Below are 20,411 nucleotides of genomic sequence, written 5' to 3' on the forward strand. Positions count from 1 at the left end.
CTTTTTATTTACACTGTTTTTTTTAGGAAAAGGGGGGTGATGGGAGCATAAAGTAGACATATTGTAGATGTGAATTAATCATTAATTTGGTGCGGCATGACTATGTATCGTATGAGCAGACAATATAAAATCTAGAAAAATGCAAAATTTTGTTTTCTTTTTGCTAAATTTTGTTTTCTTTTACAAAAATCGCTAAATATATCAATCAAAATTTACCACTAATGTAAAGTACAATATGTCACGAAAACAATCTCTGAATCACTTTCATAAGTAAAATCGTTAAAAAGTTATTACCAAATAAGTGGACGCATGTCAGATTTTGAAAATTTGCCTTGGTCATTAAGGTCAAAATATTTTTAAGGGTATACAACCCCTTTAAGTGCTTACTTTTCTAAAAATGCATTTATTTTGGGGAATCTAATCCCAAATGGGGGTCCATGCCTGGAATGTTTTATAAAAGAAAGCGAATAAATACGGTAATTCTTTATTTGTTATAAGAGCTCTATACACAATTTCATTCTGCATTATTTACTTCTCATTTCCATATCAACTTACATTTATTCTTCTCTTTGTTTACCACAGGGGACCAAGCCGGATGAAGCCTTTCAAGTATAATCATCCACAAGGATTTTTCAGTCACCGCTAAAAAACACGTTTATCCCAATTTGTATTCATTTGTTTACTAGACTAACCCCCCCCCCCCCATATTTCTTCCAGGACCACATTATTGGTAGCAGATAGTGTAAGAGTTTGAAATAAAACAATGTCCAGATTGATCTGTTTCACTGTTCTTTTATTATTTAGTTTTGAAGCATGAATAGAATAACAAAGTAAAAAACAGAAGCGTACTGCAGAGGGAAAATGCAGTTTTCATCCAATTATTGTCTTCTGTACTTTTTTATATTAAATGTACAATGAGTCTATTCTAAGGATTGATTTAGCTGTAGATTAAATGGGCACTGTCAAATTCAAAAACTGTATATGTGTTGTTACTGATGAAAATTAAAGACCCTTTGTAGTATGGTTGTTACATTTTTTTGAATATTTAATAAAGAAAATGGCCCCTGAAAATCCCACCACTAGGGGTCCATATACCTACTGGGACACTAAGCAGTCCAGCAGCATCAGGCTTTTCTATGAGTAAGGGACAAGAGATGACTAATGGACAAGGCTCTATGAGCAGACCCACCAAACACCACCTACCACCACAAGGGAGGGACACGTCCCCTTCTCCTGAGAGGGTTTCTAACACTGAGCTAAAGAAAAGAGGGATTTTTATAATAAATATAGGTGATGGAAGCATAAAAATAGATGTACATGGTCAGGATTAGGTACTGAGTAGCATATTATTTTTGTGGGATGTTACAGGTATGCTTTAAGCTAAATTGTGATAACATTGAGCACATTTAGAGAGACATATTCCATAATCTCGTGTTATAAACAATGTAATGTCTGTTTTCTAAGCCAGCCCTTTCTGACCCAGACATCCTTTAGCTTCCGCCACAAGAATATATATTTTTCGGCTTGAAAGCAAATTTGGCTGTCAGGAAGAAGTTTTTATTAAGTCTGTGTCTTTAGGTGATTTTTCTTTTAGGTGCTCTTCCTTGCTTAGTTCTCCTTGGCAGCTATGCAGATGCATCTGCAATTGAGAGGATGGGATACCATCCGAAACGCGTCTTGCTATAAACTATTGTTTATTCACTAAGAAAGCATTCTACGGTCATTACTCCTATTTGGATAGCACCACTCTGGAGATTATTTTTCCTTCATTCTAGAGTCCTGATTGGGACCTAATTTACATTACATAAGCATTAGGGATGTTCCCTGCAACATATCCTGGGACACGGTCCGCTGCGCTATTTAATAAGCAAATACAGTACCATTTTATTGTATACAACCTGAATGGAGACCATAATTAGACTCTTTTGGTCTTGATCGTGTATGAAAAGCCTATAAATATATATTTTATATAAATAAATATATATATAAATGTGTGTAGGGTCTCTGAGCAGCTTGTGTTCACGCAGTGTGGTCCACACGGACAGTCTGCATTGCTCGACATAAGGTTTCAATTCGCTCAGAAGGATAAGCCCCAGGGGATGGCTTTTATGATCCTTGCATGTTTCTTCCTTTGATCGCCTTCTGCTATTGGTGGTTGTGATTATAAGGTTATTTTTGTTTGCCAGATGTTGCACTCCAGTGGAGGAGAATGTAAAACTATTGTAGTATAAATTGCCTCAAAATTGTATCAGTTACTGGCCCCTTTACATAAACTCGAGAACTCTATTTCGGAGACGTAGTGGTGGTGTAAAGTTGCAGGCCTATTCTCTAGGACTGCCTCCTAATAGTGGTCTATAATATGCTTCCTACTCAAGGATCTGTTTAATATAAATATTTTCTTAGGATCCTCTTACTTACTAAACAGACCTCAAAGTTTTTAGCAAATCTAGTGCTAGGTTTCTCCTCCACACTCTCACGGCAGCTAAATGTTTTATAGTTCTCCTTTGAAAGTGCACTGCTTCTTCCGTCATCGATTTGTATTCATGGATTATTGGCAGCCTTGTACTTTTATACACCTATATAGGGTAAAAGATAAATTTCCCTCTTAATGCTACGATCGCAGACCTTACCCCGTACCCTTTGTTATTAAATCTCTAAAAGCGGTAGCTAAGTCTTTACCATCAATTTCTCTTAGAGTTCATCCTTGGGACCTTTCCAGCTTCTCAATTTAGTGACGTCCCCTCCATTTGAGCAACTTGAGTCTATTTCCTGTAAGGTTTTAACAATTAGAAAAGTGCTTACGATATAATTCATGGTGTACGGTTTTAGGTCTGGTTACGGAACCGTATACGGGGCAAAAATGAGCCGACCGGAGCCAGCATTTGACTCTGGTCGGCTAATTGAAATGCATTACATACGGGCCTGGCCCGGCTGGGATACGGGAGCGCCCGGTTTTCGCTCCCCCTAGTGTGAACCGACTCTTATACTGTTTTATGTTTCTGCGCAATGTTCAGCGCTATGTTACCTGTCTCTGGATAAAGCTTTGTAATTCTCAAAAACTTTCAATAAAAACCATTAAAACAAAAAAGAGCAGAGCAGTTGCTTCCTCTTAGTAGCTACTTTACAGATAGAAAAAAGACACCTAGTTGAGGCGAAGTCTCTACCATTTACCTTCTTCAGACATTATTATCTTGATCTTTTTCCTTCTGCCAACCTGCACTTTGGGTGTAAAATATTTGCATTCCCTCCCTTGATTTCTTTGGTGATGAGTTCCTGGGATGTGAAAGAAAAAAAAGGTTATGTATGGGTGTATTTACACACACAGGATCTGCATCGGATCTGAAGTTGTAAAATCTGCAATTGGGGATCTTTACTGCAATTGCGGATTTACAGATACAATGTGTACGAATATACGATTAGGGTCCGTTAGGATGTGCAGATTTTGCTACCATTGTCTTCAATGGGTCAGCAATAAATCTGCAATAGTGGCAGACCCATTGAAAATACACAACAGAAAATCGGCACAAAATCCACTTGTGTGAACGGATCCTAAGGGTACGTAATTTCGCTGCATATTTTTCTGCTGCTGATTTTGAAGTCAATGAGTAGGAAAATAAGTATCACAAAATATACATGTGTGAACATACCCTGTGATTATAACTAATCATATTAAAGGGGTACTCTGGTGGAAAACGGTCCACCAACTGGTGCCAGAAATTTAAACAGATTTGTAAATTCTAATAAAAATTATTAATCCTTCCAGTACTTATTAGTGGCTGTTAGAGATGAGCGAACTTACAGTAAATTCGATTCGTCACGAACTTCTCGGCTCGGCAGTTGATGACTTTTCCTGCATAAATGAGTTCAGCTTTCAGGTGCTCCGGTGGGCTGGAAAAGGTGGATACAGTCCTAGGAAAGAGTCTCCTAGGACTGTATCCACCTTTTCCAGCCCACGGGAGCACCTGAAAGCTGAACTCATTTATGCAGGATAAGTCATCAACTGCCGAGCCGAGAAGTTCGTTATGAATTTACTGTAAGTTTGCTAATCTCTAGTGGCTGTATACTACAGAGGAAATTCTTTTCTTTTTGGATTTAATTTCTGTCACGACCACAGTGCTCTCTGCTGACACCTCTGTCCATTTTCCTCAGTCCAGAACAGCATATGTTTGATTATGAAGATTTTCTCCTGCTCTGGACAGTTCCAGACATGGACAGAGGTGTCGGCAGAGAGCACTGTGGTCATGACAGAAAAGAAATCCATAAAGAAAAGAATTTCCTCTGTAGTATACAGCTGTATAATAAGTACTGGAAGGATTAAGATTTTTTTTTATAGAATTTACAAATCTAGAAATATTAGAGAAGCTCTTATCTCCAAGACAACCTGTGACTGGGGCTGCCCAAATAACACCTGTACCCAAGGCGCCAAAAAAATTATACAAAATATATAGAAAAATTGGGGTTCAGAGTCATGAATATTAGATACAAATTAATTTATTGATAAGATATTCGTAATATTTGTGTCTTTTGACCCACAGGGCCCTTGTTGGGTCAGCAGAAATACAATTATATATTAAATAGTCTATACATAAAATATTCAATGCATAAAATATGGCAAATTATTTAATTAATTTAAAATGTAGTTTTAAATAATTATTTGCCATATTTTATGCATTGAATATTTTATGTATAGGCTATTTAATATATAATTGTATTTCTGCTGACCCACAAGGGCCCTGTGGGTCAAAAGACACAAATATTACGAATATCTTATCAATAAATTAATTTGTATCTAATATTCATGACTGAGCCCCAATTTTTCTATATATTTTGTATAATTTACAAATCTGTTTAACTTTCTGGCATCAGTTGATTTAAAAAAAAAAAAAAAAAGTACCCCTTTAAGGCAATGTCTCTGGAAAACAGAGGTGAAAGGCTCTGCCTTTTAATACCTGCAGGTTTTCTGTCCTTTTATCTGACTGTTTATATTTGGTTAAACTCAAGTTTCTATTTCTTCAATTTATGTGTTCTCATCTAAATTGCCTCTATCTGTAAAAAAAAAGAAAAAAAAAAAAAAGCTACCACTTAGATAACACTGTAAAGCTCTTTACTAAAGATACAGTTAGAAAACAGTCTTAAATCTGACACCCAGATCAGTTTTCTAAGTGCAAGCATAAAGACTGAGGCATGGGGTGCCCCTACTAGAACTGATTGAGCTGTTGCTGAGCTTCCTAAAAGAGCTAGATTTCCCTTTTCACTCCTTAAAGGGTTACTCCGCTCCCCAGCGTCCGCAAAATTCCCCATCACACCGGAACATTGAGTTCCTGGATGATGTGTGCGGGCTTCTGTGTTAAGGCCCGCCCCCTTGTGACATCATGGCCTGCCCCATCAATGAAAGTCTGCCCCATCATTGGAAGTCCCCTCCCATAGACCTGCATTGAGGGGGTGGGACGTGACGTAATAAGTGGGCTGGGGGTGAACACTGATGCCCGCACACAGCGTTCAGGAACTCAATGTTCTGGACGCTGGGGAGTGGAGTAACCCTTTGTATTCATTGTAACTTTACCTTCAGTGCAAAGCAGTGGAAGCCTACCCTTTAAAGTTTCTCTTAGCAGTAATAGCTTTATGTAACAGGTGTCTGAAGCATAGAGATGGGTTTATACATAGTTGAAGCTTGTGTCTATCCTATATATTATCTATCTTATATATATATATATATATATATATATATATATATATATAATTATCTATCATCTATCTGTCAATCAATCTATTTATGTATCTGTATCTCTCTGTTTCTCTCGTTAAAAAAAAAAAAATGGGGTATGATTTGACCATAAACAGTATTTTTTTGTTGGACAACCTCTTTAAAGGAGTAGTCCAGTGGTGAACAACTTATCCCCTATCCTAAGGATAGGGGATAAGTTGCAGATCGCGGGGGGGTCCGACTGCTGGGGCCCCCCGCGATCTCTTGTACGGGGCCCCGACAGCCTGCATGAAGGCGGCGTGTCGACATGCGGACAAAGCGGCGGCCAACACGCCCCATCAATACAACTCTATGGCAGAGTCGGAGCGCTGCCTTCGGCAATCTCCGGCTCTGCCATAGAGATGTATTGAGGGGGCGTGTCGGCCGCTGCTTCGTGCGGTTGTCGACACCCGCTATCTGGCCGGAGAGCCTGGCCCCCGTACAGAGAGATCGCAGGGGGCCCCAGCGGTCGGATCCCCCGTGATCTCAAACTTATCCCCTATCCTTAGAATAGGGGATACGTTTTTCACCACTGGACTACCCCTTTAAGTCAGGTATATCTTACCTGTTAAGTTTTATAATTTTATGGAATGTTAATGTTAGTTAAAAAAAATGTTCGGCAAAAAAATATTTGGGGAACCCAACTTTTCAAACACATTAGGTAACACTTCACACTTTGTATAATGATTTTATTAATATATATCTATATATTGCACAAACCAATAAGCAACATAATCAAGCCTACAATAGTGCATTGTTACTCCTAAGCCATACAGGGCCATAGCATACACCTTACACAATAAACCATTTCATCTGTTACTCTGTCCTGCTTTTCCTTCTTCAGTGAAGTAACCTATACAGAATTCGAACCTAACTTCACTCCAAATCTAAAAATTCCAGTATGGCTACAATTAACCCCAATAACCTTCTTTTCCACATGTCACACTTATAAGGAAACAGAAAACTGAGGTATGTAGAGTTGTTTGAAGCTGCTTTTGGCTGTTGAGGAAACATGGTTTTCTTTACCCTATTAAAGGAGTACTCTGGTGCAGAGTACTCCTGCCCGGGCTGCAAAAAAATGAAAATAAACCACCCCTCACCTTCCTGGGTTCCCGTGGAGCGCCACTCCAGCTGATCGGTCCTCCGGTCCATCTTCTTCATACTTCCGTGTGAACGAAGCGTCACATGGCGCTCAGCCTATCACCGGCCTCCGCGATGTTCTGCCTCGGCCCATAATAGGCTGAACACCATGTGACTCTTCGTTCACACGGAAGTATGAAGAAGATGGACCGGAGGACCGATCAGCTGTAGTGGCGCTCCGCGGGAACCCAGGAAGGTGAGTGATGGTTTATTTTCATTTTTTTTGCAGCCCGGGCAGGACGGAGCAGGAGTACTCTGCACCAGAGTACTCCTTTAACTAAATTTCTCTGAGGAGTAATTTTGTTTCCCATTTTATAGAGCCAATAGTATCTTGGGAACTGAAAACTTCCAAACCCCTCTAAGTCACAGGTACAGCTAAAGAAGAAGCAAGTCCAGCTTGCTAGTTGCCACTTTAAAAATGGCACTAAAACATTGGGAAAAATCGCCATTACCGACACATTTCAGATGACATGCGTCTATATTCATATAGATTCATGTTGCATCTGAAATGCGTCATGATCAGGAGTTTTCCAGATTTTTAAGTGCCTGTTTTAATGGAATACAAATAAAAGCTTGAGTGTGTATTACAGCTAAAGCTCGTCTCAAGAGTGAGATCTATACAAATAACTCCCAATATCTTAGCTTTCTGAACCCTTGTGAGTGTGACATGAAGAAGAGTAAGATGTTAACGTTAGCCAGGTAGGCCTAGTTCAAAACAAGTTGTAATAAAGAAAAATGGGTGACTGCGGATTAGGTGAAATGATCACATTGCAAAATCTGCTGTAGTACTGTACCAATAGCAGACAAGCACGGAAAGTGCACGTGTGTTTAATGTGTTGTTCATGAAAGTGTAAATATGGCTGTTTGAATACAACTGTGTTACTTCCCTGAAGTTTTATTTCACTACATTCATTATTTTACTAAGAAGGCATCTTTAACTGGCAGAGTTTTTGGCTCAGATGTCTACAGGCAAGTTTGGTAGGAGTTGATAGGGGACGAGTGTTGTGGACTCTGAGCTGTTATTCATGGCTTCTTTACTTTGGATTGCATCAGTTATTCTAACATCACTATCATATGCCATAGAATTATAGTATAAGAACAATTATTGCATGTGTCCCTTCAATTCAACCTGCCTAGAATGTCGATCAAGGGTCTTATAATATCCCGTTGTTGCTTCCTAACTCTTCAGTGTCTTTCCAAAAGAAATATTCTCTTAGCAATAGTCTTCATAGTCTAAGCCTTATTTGTTAGCTAGTCTCATAAACCAAGAAAAGTGGAAATCCCTCTCAGTAAGAAGAGTAGGTGGGATTGCTAACAGGAATATCGACAGGAGCTTGAAATACAACATTATCTGTAACTAACCTCACACTAAATCCCCATTAACTTACAAATAATTCATTGTATAAGTTCCCTTCTGTATGTCCAGTTAGATCAATCCTTTCTAAAGTGTATTTCTACTATATCTTACATTCAGGACTATCTAATAGTATCTACAGTGGAACAAATATTGCATTTGTCATATTGCTATTAACCTCTATATGTGACCCTTGGGTTAAACCTCTCAAGTGTATTCTACATGTTCAGCAATACATAAGTGTTACTGTTGCTTAAGAATAGAGCCAAACCACTCGACTAGGGGAACCTTCAGAGCTGCTATTGCTCCTGATCACCCTAGTAAGCGGATTGCTGTTTGTCCATGTTCTGCTCAGCAGTACAGTGGGGTTCACCACAAAAAGCAGTGTCTCTGAGATTGACAGTTCTAGAGTGAGATTCTTGGATTTTTTTCCCTCTGTGGTGGTTCCAACCATCTGTTTGCGCTGGTGTCTTATAAGCTAGTTTACTTTTCACTTTTCTTTGCTTCTTCACTTTCCATCTGATCTGTACCAGAAGACTTCTCACTTTTCTCAGGCTTAGCTTTCGTAGCTTGAGTAGTACTTATATCTTTGACCTTTTTTGGTAATTTGGGACTATCTTCTTTTTCTTTCTTTTCTTTAGTAGGCTTCTCTGTCACTGGGGTTTTCTCTTTTATAGGCTCTTGGTCTGTTTTTACCTCACTTGACTTGAGTAACTTTTCTTCTGCCTTAACTGGTTTCTTTTCTTCCTTGACTAGCTTCTTTTCTGCCTCCTTGCTTGGGCTCTTTTCTTCTAATTTGGATGCTTTCTTATCATCTTCCTTAGCAGTGTGTTTTTCTTCCTTTTTATCTGTTTTCTTCTCCTCTGCCTTTGTTGGTTTCTTATCTTCTGTTGACTTCTTTACATCTTCTTTAACTTGCTGTTTTTCCTTTCCCTTAGTTATTTTAGAATCTTCTGCTTTTTGTTGCATCTTTTCCTCTTCCTTTACTAGCTGTTTTTCCTCTGACTTAATAGCTGGCTTTTCATCAGTTTTAGAAGACTTCTTATCCTCTTTGACTGGCTGCTTTTCATCTACCTTAGTTGTTTTCTTCTCTTCTACTTTAGGTGACTTTTTTTCCTCTTCCTTTGTTTGCTGCTTTTCTTCTGCCTTAGTTGGTTTCTTCTCCTCTACCATAGTTGGCTTTTTTTCTTCTAACTTTTCTGTCTTCTTTTCCTCTTTCTTAGTTGTTTGTTTGTCCTCTGCTTTAGGAGGCTTCTTTTCCTCTTCCTTTACCTTCTGTTTTTCCTCTTTACTAACTTGCTTTTTCTCTTCTTCCTTAGATGACTTCTTTTCTGACTTCTTTTCTTTCTCCTCATCTTTAGTGGGTTTAGGTTTCTCTTCCACAGCTGTCTGCTTAACTTCTGCCTTAGCTGTCTTTTTTTCCTCTTCTTTTACTGGTTGCTTTTCCTTAACTTGAGCTGGTTTCTTTTCTTCTTCTTTTACTGGTTGCTTTTCCTTAGCCTGAGCTGGTTTCTTTTCTTCTTCTTTTACTGGTTGCTTTTCCTTACCCTGAGCTGGTGTCTTTTCTTCTTCTTTTACTGTTTGCTTTTCCTTAGCCTGAGCTGGTTTCTTTTCCTCTTCTTTTACTGGTTGCTTTTCCTTAGCCTGAGCTGGTTTCTTTTCTTCCTCTTTGACCGGCTGCTTTTCAGCTACCTTAGATGGTTTCTGTCCTTCTATAGTTTTTTCTTCTTCCTTTACTGATTGCTTTTCCTTCTTTCCCTCCACTATAGTTGGCTTCATTTCCTCTTCTTTTACTTTTGGTTTTTCTTCATCCTTAGGCAATTTCATCTCATCTACCTTAAATTGCTTCTTTTCCCCCTCCTTCATTGGCTGCTTCTCTTCTATCTTAGTTGGTTTTTTCTCTTCTTCCTTAATTGGCTCCTTTTTTCCCCCCTCTACTTTAGGTGGCTTTTTTTCTTCTTCTTTATCTTGTATCTTTTCTTCTGCCTTAGGTGGTTTCTTTTCCTCTATTTTAGGTGACTTGTCATTTTCCTCTATAGCTTTACTCTTTTCTTGAGCCTTAGCAGGTTTCTCTTCCTTTACCTTATCCGGATCTTCCTTACCTTCTTTTGCTGTTTTAACATCTTTATCAGCTATTTTTTTCTTTTCTTCCTTGGAAACCTCACCTTCTTTAGTTTTGATATCAACCGTCTTTTCCTCTGTTTTTATAGAGACTTCTTTTTTTGTTGATGTATGTTCTATTTCTTCATCCTTCCTTTTCTCTTCTTTCTTTCCTGTATCTTGTTTTGCTTTACCTTCTTTTTTATCAGTGTCTAGCTTTTCTTCTTGGCTGTTTGGCTTTTTTTCCTCTTTCTTGTCTGTTGTCCTTTCTTCGTCCTTTGAAGGTTTGTCTTTTTTTGCTGGTCCTGTTTTTACATCTTCCTGAGATGGTTTTTCATCTCCCTCTATTTGTTCATCTATTTCCCCTTTTGCAGCTTCTGCTTTCTCTTTTGCATGCTCTTCTTGGTTTTTGTTTGGTTTACTTTTCTCTTGCTTCTTCTCAAGCTGTTCATCATCAGTCCTTCCTGACTTGTCTTTTTCTTTCTCTGGAGATTTATCATGTTCTTTCTTAGTAATATCCTTATCTTTTTGTTTTACTACACCCCCTTTGCCTATTATGTTGTTTTCTATTTCCTTTCCTGGTTTATGGTTTACTTCTTTTTCTTCATCTTCAGTACTTTCTGTAGCCTCTTTTTCTGCTTGCTCTTTTTCCTCTTCCTCTTTGTCTTCTAATACTTCCTCTTCTGTTATAGCATTTTCTGCTTTTTCTTCGGACAACTCTTCAGGTGTCTTCCCATCTTCCTCTTCAGGTTCTTTTATTGGAGATGTAATCACTTCTTCTTCCTCTGTGACCTCTTCAGTCACATGTGTTTCTTCAGTTTGCTTCTCCACAATTACTGTTTCTTTGTCTGACTTCTCCACAATCTTGATTTTTTCTTCCTTTTTCACTTTAATGTTCTTTGGTGTGCTTGGTATCCTTGGGCTTCTTGCTTCAAATGGAGAAGGGTCAAAACTTCCAATTCGACATTCTTCTCCCTCAAGTAGCTTTCTAAGAACATAAAGTGGTAAAACATTTTTTTTTCTTTCAAATATCTAAACAATTTAAAAATCACCTTTTCACTATATCCATTATTCATTGTGCTGTGGTCAATGCTAATCAATGGATGGTACAAGGATTTTCATTTCAATGGCTATATTGTGCTACAATATATTTTTCATCTATTGGATTCACAACACATTATAGAGATTTGTCAAAACCTGTCTAGAGGAAAAGTTACTGAGTTGCCCATAGCAACCAATCAGATCGCTTCTTTCAATTCTAAAAAGGCCTCTGGAAAATGAAAGAAGCGATCTGATTGGTTGCTATGGGCAACTCAGCAACTTTTCCTCTGGACAGGTTTTGATAAATCTCCCTTATTAGTGTACTGTATGTTCACATGTACAGGATCTGCTGCATATTTTTCCTGCATATTTTCTGCAGCTGATTTTACTATCCATTGAAGATAATGGGTAGCAAAATCTGATGCACAAAATATGCTGCAGATCCTGAACGTGGGAACATACCCTTAAATGTACATAATATGGTTTAAGTGGGCAGATCTGATACCAATTTTAATAACTGTCACCCCCGAAGCACATGCTAATTATCAGCTAGTAAAAAGAAGCAACATATGGAAGCATAGGGAAAACAAATAAAAACAGATTTTCTCTTTTTGGTTTCAAATGCAGATGGAGACCTTTAAAGAAAACCCCTTTTAACCCCTTGAGGATGCAGACAATTTAAATTTTTGTGTAATTTTTTCTTCTTCTTGCCGTTTAAGACCCATAAATCTTTTTTATGTTTCCAATTACATAGCTTGTTTTGTGGGACCAAATGTACTCTGTAATGATTCCCTTGATTTTATCATATAATGTACTGCAAACAAAAAAAAAATAAGACTTGTTAGACAAAACTGAAAACTTAATTAGCAACTTTAGGGAGTTTCATTTGTATTCATTACATTAATGGTAAAACAGACATGTTGTCTTTATTCTGAGGGTCAGTACAATTACAGCGTTAGCCTATCTATAGTAGTTTGTTTTATTTTACTTTTAAAAAAATTTACTTAATTTTTTTTTTTATATATTCTGACCCATATGACTTTTTTCTTTTTCCATATAAAGAGCTGTGGGAGGGTTCACCACTTCTGATATGCCAGTTTTTATAAAAGGTATAAATATGTTACAACTTATTCTACCATTTATCGTGTCAAAGGAGTGTGTCCCTACCCCCATTGACACTGTACAATCAGTACCCTGTGTAGGGATACACCCTTTTAACAAAGGGTATGGTGACACCCACTTGTCAAATTATTTATACATTTCCATCAGCAATAAAGCAGGGACTGCTCCCATAGACTTCTGACTTACTTCCTTCCATATACGGTATATAAGGGGTTGTCCAGCTCCTTGGTGCTCACTTCCACCCTCTGTATGTATACCTTCAGGGATGAAAGGCTGGTTCCAAGTTGTGACCATCAAATGCTAGCGAAACAATGCCCGCATGTAATGACCAATGTAGTAGTGTTATATTTGACATTACGTACAGTTTGGATTGGTACCTTTCTCTTCTCTTCTTGGAAGGTATATTTCCAAGGTATGCAATAAGCACAAGTAAGCGCCGGGGAGAAAAATGGGTAATACCTTTTCTGCTCCCCGGAAAACCCCTTAAACATCTGCTCAGAACCTCCTTCAATGAAACTTAGAGCTACTTTGGTTCGTGGCTGCCTGTTCTGTCTAGTTGAAGACAATCCATTGAGGTGCAATAGTAATAACAGCTTACCGCTATTAGGGTGGTGCTAGTGATTAAGGCAAGACAAGCTCTGGGGGTGCTCAAGGTGGTGCTTTAAGAATGTGCCCCCCCCCTTCAATCCTGTAAAGGGGTACTCTGGTGGAAAACAAAATCAACTAACTCTAGAAAGTTAAATAGTTAAACTGTCCAGAGCAGAGAAAATATAAAAAAGAATATATAAAACAAGAACTGTATGGTAAAACTGTCATCATAAAATAGTTTAGTTTTTTTTTAGAAACAATCACATACTTCAGTAGAAATTGTAACTATGTTATATTTAACAGGTTGCAACATTTGGGTTATAGCTAAGACCACTAGTACCTATATGCAGCAATCTCAATATCCAGAGCCATCTTGACATTCAACAAGTCTTGATACTCTCGTATTTGAGCAGCCATTTCCCACTTGGTGTTCCTTAGCTCATTTTCCAACTGATGCAGAGTGTCCTGAATGCAAACAAATGACTTCATTAGGACAAAATTAACAGTAATATAAAGTCTTTAAAAATATAGTCATAAAAAGTGTTATAGTTAAAGGAATTCCCTCATTTAATACAGTGTTTGGGGCTCGCCCAGTAGATGCCCCTGCACCTGTCTGCTTGTCCTTTCTTGCACAGTAACCTCTGTTGTCCAGATATATGTACAGAATAAAAAAGCATTAAAGTCTTCTAATGGCGAGTCCGGCATTCTTCATGTTCTAGTCTTCAAAAGTTGGCTGTTTAAAGGTGTCAGCATTTTATGTAGTACCACCAGAGGCTGGATGATGGACTGTATACTTCTTGCCTTTATACATGCACATGTTGAATTCGTGGGTCTGGTTAATCAGTGCCAGGTACTTGCAATGTCTTCTATTTGCAGTGTTAAAAAATGTTTTGTACCCTTCTTTAGATCTGTGGCTTCACACAATTCTGTCTCTGAGCACTACAGCCAGCATATTTCACAATGCAGATGCGCGGACAGCAGTCACAAGTGGAACTCGCTCTACAGTCCCTCTGTGACTGCCGTCTGCACATCCATAGCATGAAATACGCTGAGGATGCGCCCCACGTAACCCTGCCATAAGAATGGGTGTCTACTTGGCAGCTTTTTGAAAAACTGCCGCTACAGTTTTTGAGCCAAAACAAGAATGGAATTCAAAATGAAAGAAAAATATATAGAAAGGATTTATTTCTCCTTTTGGCCCGGGCTCAAAAACTGCAGTGGCAGTTAAAAAAAAAACTAATGGGAAACAAAGCAAATGATACCTATCTCTTTATGGTTTTTTGCAAGTTATAAAACTACATTTTCCTTTTAAAGGGGTACTCCGCCCCTAGACACCTTGACCCCTATCCAAAGGATAGGAGATAAGATGTCAGTACGCCGCGGTCCCGCTGCTGGGGATCCCGGGATCCCCGCTGCGGCTCTGCGCTATCATTACAGCACAGAGCGCGTTCGCTCTGTACGTAATGACGGGCGATACAGGGGACGGAGCCGCGTGACATCATGGCTCCGCCCCTCGTGACATCACGGCCCATCCCCTTAATGCAAGTCTATGGCAGGGGGCGTGATGACCACCACGCCCCCTCCCATAGACTTGTATCGAAAGGGGCGGGCCATGACATCACAAGGGGCGGAGCCGTGACGTAACGATGCTCCGGCCCCTGTATTGCCTGTCATTACGTGCAGAGCGAACTCGCTCTGTGCAGTAATGATAGTGCAGTGCTGCAGCGGGGATCCCGGGGCTCCCCAGCAGCGGGACCCTGGCGATCTGACATCTTATCCCCTATCCTTTGGATAGGGGATAAGATGTCTAGGGGCAGAGTACCCCTTTAAGCTCAAGTGTCATAGAGGCCATGCTGAGCAGCATCATGCATGCCTCCTCCCTCTCCCACCATATTCTATTTGATTTTTAACACTGATGTCAATCAGTCAAGGTAGGGAGGGGGGCAGAATCACCTACTTTACACTTGAGCAGGGTATTTTTGTATGGCCCCCAGAGATAACACTGCATTGCCACTTACCTCCTCATATTTGCCGAGCTGGGTACTCTGCACTTGGCCCAGTAAGTGTAGGGCCGAATCCGAATTGGTGTTAAATAGGAAACAAATTTGATGGCCCAATTCGAGCAAAAATCTCATAACTTATCTCGGGAGATTCACTCATTTTAACTTCTGATGTTTCAACTGTCCAATTTATAATTATACCTATTTATTTTCAAGTTCACAAATTTTTTAAACCTTTACACATTTTAAAGTCTTCCTCTCATCTACTTCTTTTCTCCTAAAGGACATAGAAATGAGTCCACATTTATTACTCAGTTTACACCTGATCCTGGCAGAAACTGCACAGGTTAAACACTAGCATCTAACATTACATCAAATTTGCACATATTAGGGGGGGATTTATCAAAACCAATCAGCTCACTCGTTTCATTTTTAACAAGGCCTCTGCAAAATGAAAGAAGTGATCTGATTGGTTGTTATGGGCAACTGGGCAACTTTTCCTCTGTACAGGTTTTGATAAATCTTCCCCATAGAATCCAAATTTCTCTTCTGTAGTTGAGCGGTAAATGTCATTTTAGACTCATTTATCTAAGGCCAAAGTTAAGTAAAGTCCAACTTAGTGTCAGAACCCTTTTCACTGTTGCACAATACACCATAAATAATAAATGAAAGCTACTGAATTTCATAATATAGTGTCTGTACCTGTGTGTGATGGTAGCAATTCTTATGTGATCTTTGTCCCGATATTTATTTGTAAAAGCTTACAAAATGAGTGTCGTTTTCCCTGATTGCAGAGCGTCTCGAGACATTACATCACTAGTCAGGTGATGAAATGGAGCATGTCTGCTTCAATGGGTGGAGCACCCGCTGGGTGGGAGGGAAACCATTCTGCAGGGAATTGCAGCTGGAGGCGGATGTGTGGGAGGGACAAAAGTGACCTCACACTCACAAGGAAGCAGTCATGGGACTTGTAGTGGATAACCCCATTAAGTCTTTCTTGATACATTCTATAACTCCGCCTGATGGTAAATTCCTAATGAATGTGTAATTAATAATTTATCAGTTTACCATAAGGGGTTGTCCAGGACTTTAGAAATGTAAGCTAAGAACAGGTAAAGTTATGAACGAAAAAAACCTTTGCTGTTAAGTAATGTCCCCTACTGATAACTTTATAAGATATAATCTTAGAGACCTATTAATAATGACAGGCGTTACCTGATAAGATGCCAACTCTGCCTGGTGACGATCCTCTAGGTCCATGCACTGTCTCTCCAAAGACTGCTGGGATCCTTTCAGAACTTCTAGCTGGGTCATCTGACTTTGAAGCTGATGTCGGTAATTGGTTATTTCATCACTAGCAGTGTGAATGGATTGGGTATTCACTTGTGAAGCCTCATTCAGTTTTTCCAACTGAGCTGTTAATAAAAATAAAGAGAAAATATATGCAAACATATAAAATAGAGAAATGTATGATATCACAGGAACTGTGCCAGGGACTCACATAATGTAATGAAACCTGCACAAGGGAAAACAATGGTGGATTGTCCTGGTACACTAGAGAATAATTGTGCAGGGGCTATATGGGGAAAAGTTGTCTAATTTTCAAGAAGTTGTCTAGTTTAGTAAAATAATTATCCTATATCCGATTTGGAGATTCTTAGTTAATATAAGGGTGTTGTCTCTCGGCCAAAGTAGGCAGCGGTTGCAAAGATCATCTCTCAATGTGGAGGACCTGTTTTTTCCTGGACTACAGAGAAAATCCGGATTTTAACCCTTACTGCCAGGTTTCCTCACTTTTGTGAATACTTTGTGACCAACTGATTGTCAAAGGACCCTTTTAACAAGTACGGATTGTCCAAAGCAAACAAAACCTTTAAGGGAAAAATTTTTCTACAAATAAAATGTACTAAGAAAATTCCAAAAAATACCCCATGAAAAATATCCACTAGAAATAAGTGCACATTCTCAAGCATATAAGAATATTACTAAATATTTCAGCATCACTGTGCTTATTGCAGGTTAGGAAAGGATGGAGGTGGGGAAGACGTGCAGAGACTAATATAGAAACCAAACATGACTCAGGAATTTTATGTGCTAGAATGTAACCTCTTCCTAGCCAGAATGTGGAATCCCATCTCTTATAATGTTCTTATTGTTATGGACTGGAACCGTTTATATATCGCAGACTACAAATGTTAGACGATCCAGTATACATGACAAAATGTTGTATAATAGGGAAAGAACATTTTTTTCTGCTCACTGTAAAATATGTAAAGCAATGCAAATCTTAACCATACAAACAAACGAATACAAATGTATCGATATCGGTGGTAAACAAGTTGGTAAGCAATAAATATCAGACTGCTTTAGATGTTTTGTGCTTACTCACTTTGAAACCATTCTTGGGTCTGCATATTATTTCTTCCTATATGGTCCTCCAGCTGAGTCCTGATTTCCTTCAGAGCTGACGCCAGTTCGACTCCAGGCATTTCTTCAAATTGCTGTACTGTCATTTGGTTGCCTTGTATCTGCATAAGCATTTCTTCCACATCTTCTTGGTGGCTTTTGCCCAGGTGAGTAACTTCATCCTGTAAAGACTGAACCTTTCTTCCTATTTGTTCACTCTCTAGGGTACATTCCTGTAGGTACTGCCTAAGTGCCCTCTCAGCAGACAGAGCCTCTTGTTTCAGCCTCTCTTCTTCTTGTGTCTTTAGTCTCAACAACTCAAGGTCTTCATTAAGTCGGTTGGTTTCCAGCTGTTCTTTTCCATTTTCAGAGTTAATTTTCAGTAGCTGGTTGCGAATGTCCTTTATCTCTCTTTCATACAACTGACCAATAGCAGATATACCAGCCTGCTGCTTCCTTAAGACTACTGCTTCCTGCTGTAAACTCTGGTTCTGTTCTTCCAGTCTCCGCACTTTGTCTATGTAGCCAGCAAACCTTTCATTCAACCCTTGCAAGGCCTCCTTTTCATCCCTTGGCCCATTGGAGTGCTCCGGACTTTCACTGTAAGACGGGGCACTCCTACGACTCCGAGTGTAGGACTGAAAACTACTGCTGCCACTGTGGGGGAGGGAAACAGAGCTAGGTCTCAGGTAGCCCTCTGTAGATCTTCTGTAGGTTACAGGACCTACTGAGCGATCCATGCTGAAGCTGAGCATAATGAACCAACAAAATCAGGTAGCTGGAAGTCAGAAAGAGAAGAAGAAATGCAGAGTCAAAAACGTCACATGCAAACAGTTAAAAAAAAAAGAAGAAAAAGGCTATTGAAATGGAAACAGACAAGCAGGCAATGGAATCTCAAAGAGGAAAACAACGAAATCATGCACAAAAAGAATGAGTTTATGGATATAGGGAGCTGTCCAGGGGCTGGAGTTCTGAAACACGCACTTGGAGAGAGATGCAGGGCACTGCGGCAGATAGAGGACAGCATCAGCTTTTATACTGCAGCAAAGTTCTCAACTCAGCACAGCAGAGACACCACCCCTGCATCACACTCATCATCTTACACGCTGATCCTGAGCGAGCAGCATTCTAGACTCTCACCACAGTCATCATCATTTCCTTATATACAGCATAGTGTGTGCACAGTCATATGTATGTGGTTTATAGTAATACAGTATGTTTATGATCACACATATAGGATAATATGATATGCTATCATACATAATAACGTATACTAGCATAAGCAGTATAAAACTAAAGTGCCCGGTGCTACAGAAGAACTGAAAGGACGGACAGAACAACCAGAGGTCATACGCTGTGAGGAAATATATAACTAGGTCCTTTTCACAGTATTGCTCTGAGGAATTGAGGCTTAGCCATAATAAACATGGAAAATCAGGCCTCTTCCTGGCACAATTGGGGAGATTTATCAATCAGCCTGAAATCCTAATTCTCTGTTTATTCCCATAACAACCAATCACAGCTCAGCGTTAATATCTTAGCAGGCTTTGGTAAAGTGAAAGTTGAGCTGTGATTGGTTGCTGTAAGAAAAAACAGACAATTTGGGTTTCAGGCTGATTAATAAATCTGGGCAAATATCTATATTTATTATTATAAAACACCAATAACCAGGATTTATCACATAAATCAACATTTTCAGTTATCCATGATCCAGTAAGACCAGTAAATAGGATACAACTTAAAAAGGTAAAAGTCTGATTTGGTGTCTTCTTACAAGATAAGTAAAGACATGAAGGATATTACAAAAAACAAAATGTTTAAAAAGTTTACTATTTTCTTTACTAATTAATATTATTAAAATATCAGGCACATTTTGTATCAAATCTGAGCTACTTAGATTCTGGTCATTAATAGGCAGTAAAGCTGTAAGTGGAAAATGATTTGTCTTTCCTTGTCAACTCATTGTCACTAGATCCTTACACCTTGTTTCATCTTATACCTAGATTCACTGCAGATGTAATAGCTGTGCTCAGCAAATTTTCCTGAAGTCCCTGTATTTCTAGTCTTTTCAGCACATCCAGCAGCTTCTTCAGGAGATTTGGTTATTGATTATTCCTTAGTCATTTCTGGGACAGCTAACAATGGTGGGGTGGGGTGGTGTGGTGGGTGTCTCTACTGGTATGAAGCAGAATATAATATATTGATATCATTTCAGATATAATGTAAAGTAACAATCCTGACATGGAGAGTTCAGTGATATTAAACTGGAGGGTAACAATAATTTAAAATGTGATCAATGACAACCCTTAAAATAGAAACAATGAATAATACTGGAGATGTAGAATTAGAACCTGTAAAAATAATTATAGATAATAATAATGGTTTGCAGGGAGGAGCATATCACACAATATTTATAACTTGACTACATGGGCTCAAAGGCTGAAGAAAAAAAAAAAAGGAATACCCCTTTATGCTCTTTTTTAAAAACTCGTCTCGGTGGAGTCTACTATATGCATCCAGAGGTTCAGCGAACATACCCATAGACACCCATCAGCCGGTATAGCTTTTTTGACAGGATGCCGACATTTACCTGGGACACACTGCATTAACGCAGGGTGAACCTAGCATAAGAAAACATGAGGCTACATACATGCTTCATTAATGTCTTTCGCTTTTTTTGTTGTTAGATAGGATAGCACATACTTCTGCAGTAAAAACTGGATTTGTCACTTTCTATTTCAATCCATCTTTAAATTCAGGGCATAGTATAAGTAGATGGATTGTGCTGGCAAACATCAGTTTTTTTTTTTTTTTTTTTACTGATCCGTCTCCTGGTTTTATATGCATTGGATGGATCTGTTTTCTTGCGGATCCATCTAAAAATGTGTCCACTTTTGTACACCTTGTTTGGCCAACA

At 38.9% G+C, this 20,411-nt stretch overlaps 2 protein-coding genes across 10 annotated transcripts in view; one reads left to right on the top strand and one right to left on the bottom strand.

Moving 5' to 3' along the window:
* Window positions 1–3,734, top strand: part of THOC5 (THO complex subunit 5) — a 50,368-nt gene extending 46,634 nt beyond the window's left edge. For 3 of the 8 annotated variants that reach the window (XM_056528704.1, XM_056528703.1, XM_056528707.1), the window contains one exon: window positions 583–3,731. In XM_056528704.1, the coding sequence (XP_056384679.1) occupies window positions 583–646 (64 nt within the window). In that variant the 3' untranslated portion in view covers window positions 647–3,731. Of the gene's footprint in view, window positions 1–582 lie in introns of all 8 variants that reach the window. The other 5 variants (XM_056528700.1, XM_056528705.1, XM_056528701.1 and 2 more) reach the window with 3 other exon arrangements.
* A 3,447-nt stretch (window positions 3,735–7,181) lies between these two features.
* On the bottom strand, window positions 7,182–18,553 carry NEFH (neurofilament heavy chain). Of its 2 annotated transcripts, XM_056528714.1 has the most exons (5): window positions 18,479–18,553; window positions 17,478–18,272; window positions 16,304–16,503; window positions 13,429–13,553; window positions 7,182–11,325 (listed from the first exon to the last, which is right to left on the bottom strand). In XM_056528714.1, exons 2-5 carry the CDS (start codon window positions 18,247–18,249, stop codon window positions 8,721–8,723), a joined length of 3,702 nt encoding a protein of 1,233 aa, XP_056384689.1. In that variant the 5' UTR covers window positions 18,250–18,272; window positions 18,479–18,553; the 3' UTR covers window positions 7,182–8,720. The 2 variants fall into 2 exon arrangements, with proteins under 2 accessions (XP_056384689.1, XP_056384688.1); XM_056528713.1 differs by lacking the exon at window positions 18,479–18,553 and having other exon boundaries at window positions 17,478–18,460.
* Window positions 18,554–20,411: the final 1,858 nt, after the last annotated feature.

The sequence above is a fragment of the Hyla sarda genome, chromosome 1, assembly GCF_029499605.1.
Source record: "Hyla sarda isolate aHylSar1 chromosome 1, aHylSar1.hap1, whole genome shotgun sequence".
NCBI lineage: Eukaryota > Metazoa > Chordata > Amphibia > Anura > Hylidae > Hyla > Hyla sarda.

Bases quoted from the DNA above. Each gene is read 5' to 3' on its own strand.
- NEFH (XM_056528714.1), bottom strand. From the start codon at position 18,249: ATGCTCAGCTTCAGCATGGATCGCTCAGTAGGTCCTGTAACCTACAGA. The intron at 16,504-17,477 runs GTGAGTAAGCAC...TTTTATTAACAG, and splicing joins GACCCAAGAATGGTTTCAAA to CTCAGTTGGAAAAACTGAAT. The intron at 13,554-16,303 runs GTAACGCCTGTC...GTTTGCATTCAG, and splicing joins CAGAGTTGGCATCTTATCAG to GACACTCTGCATCAGTTGGA.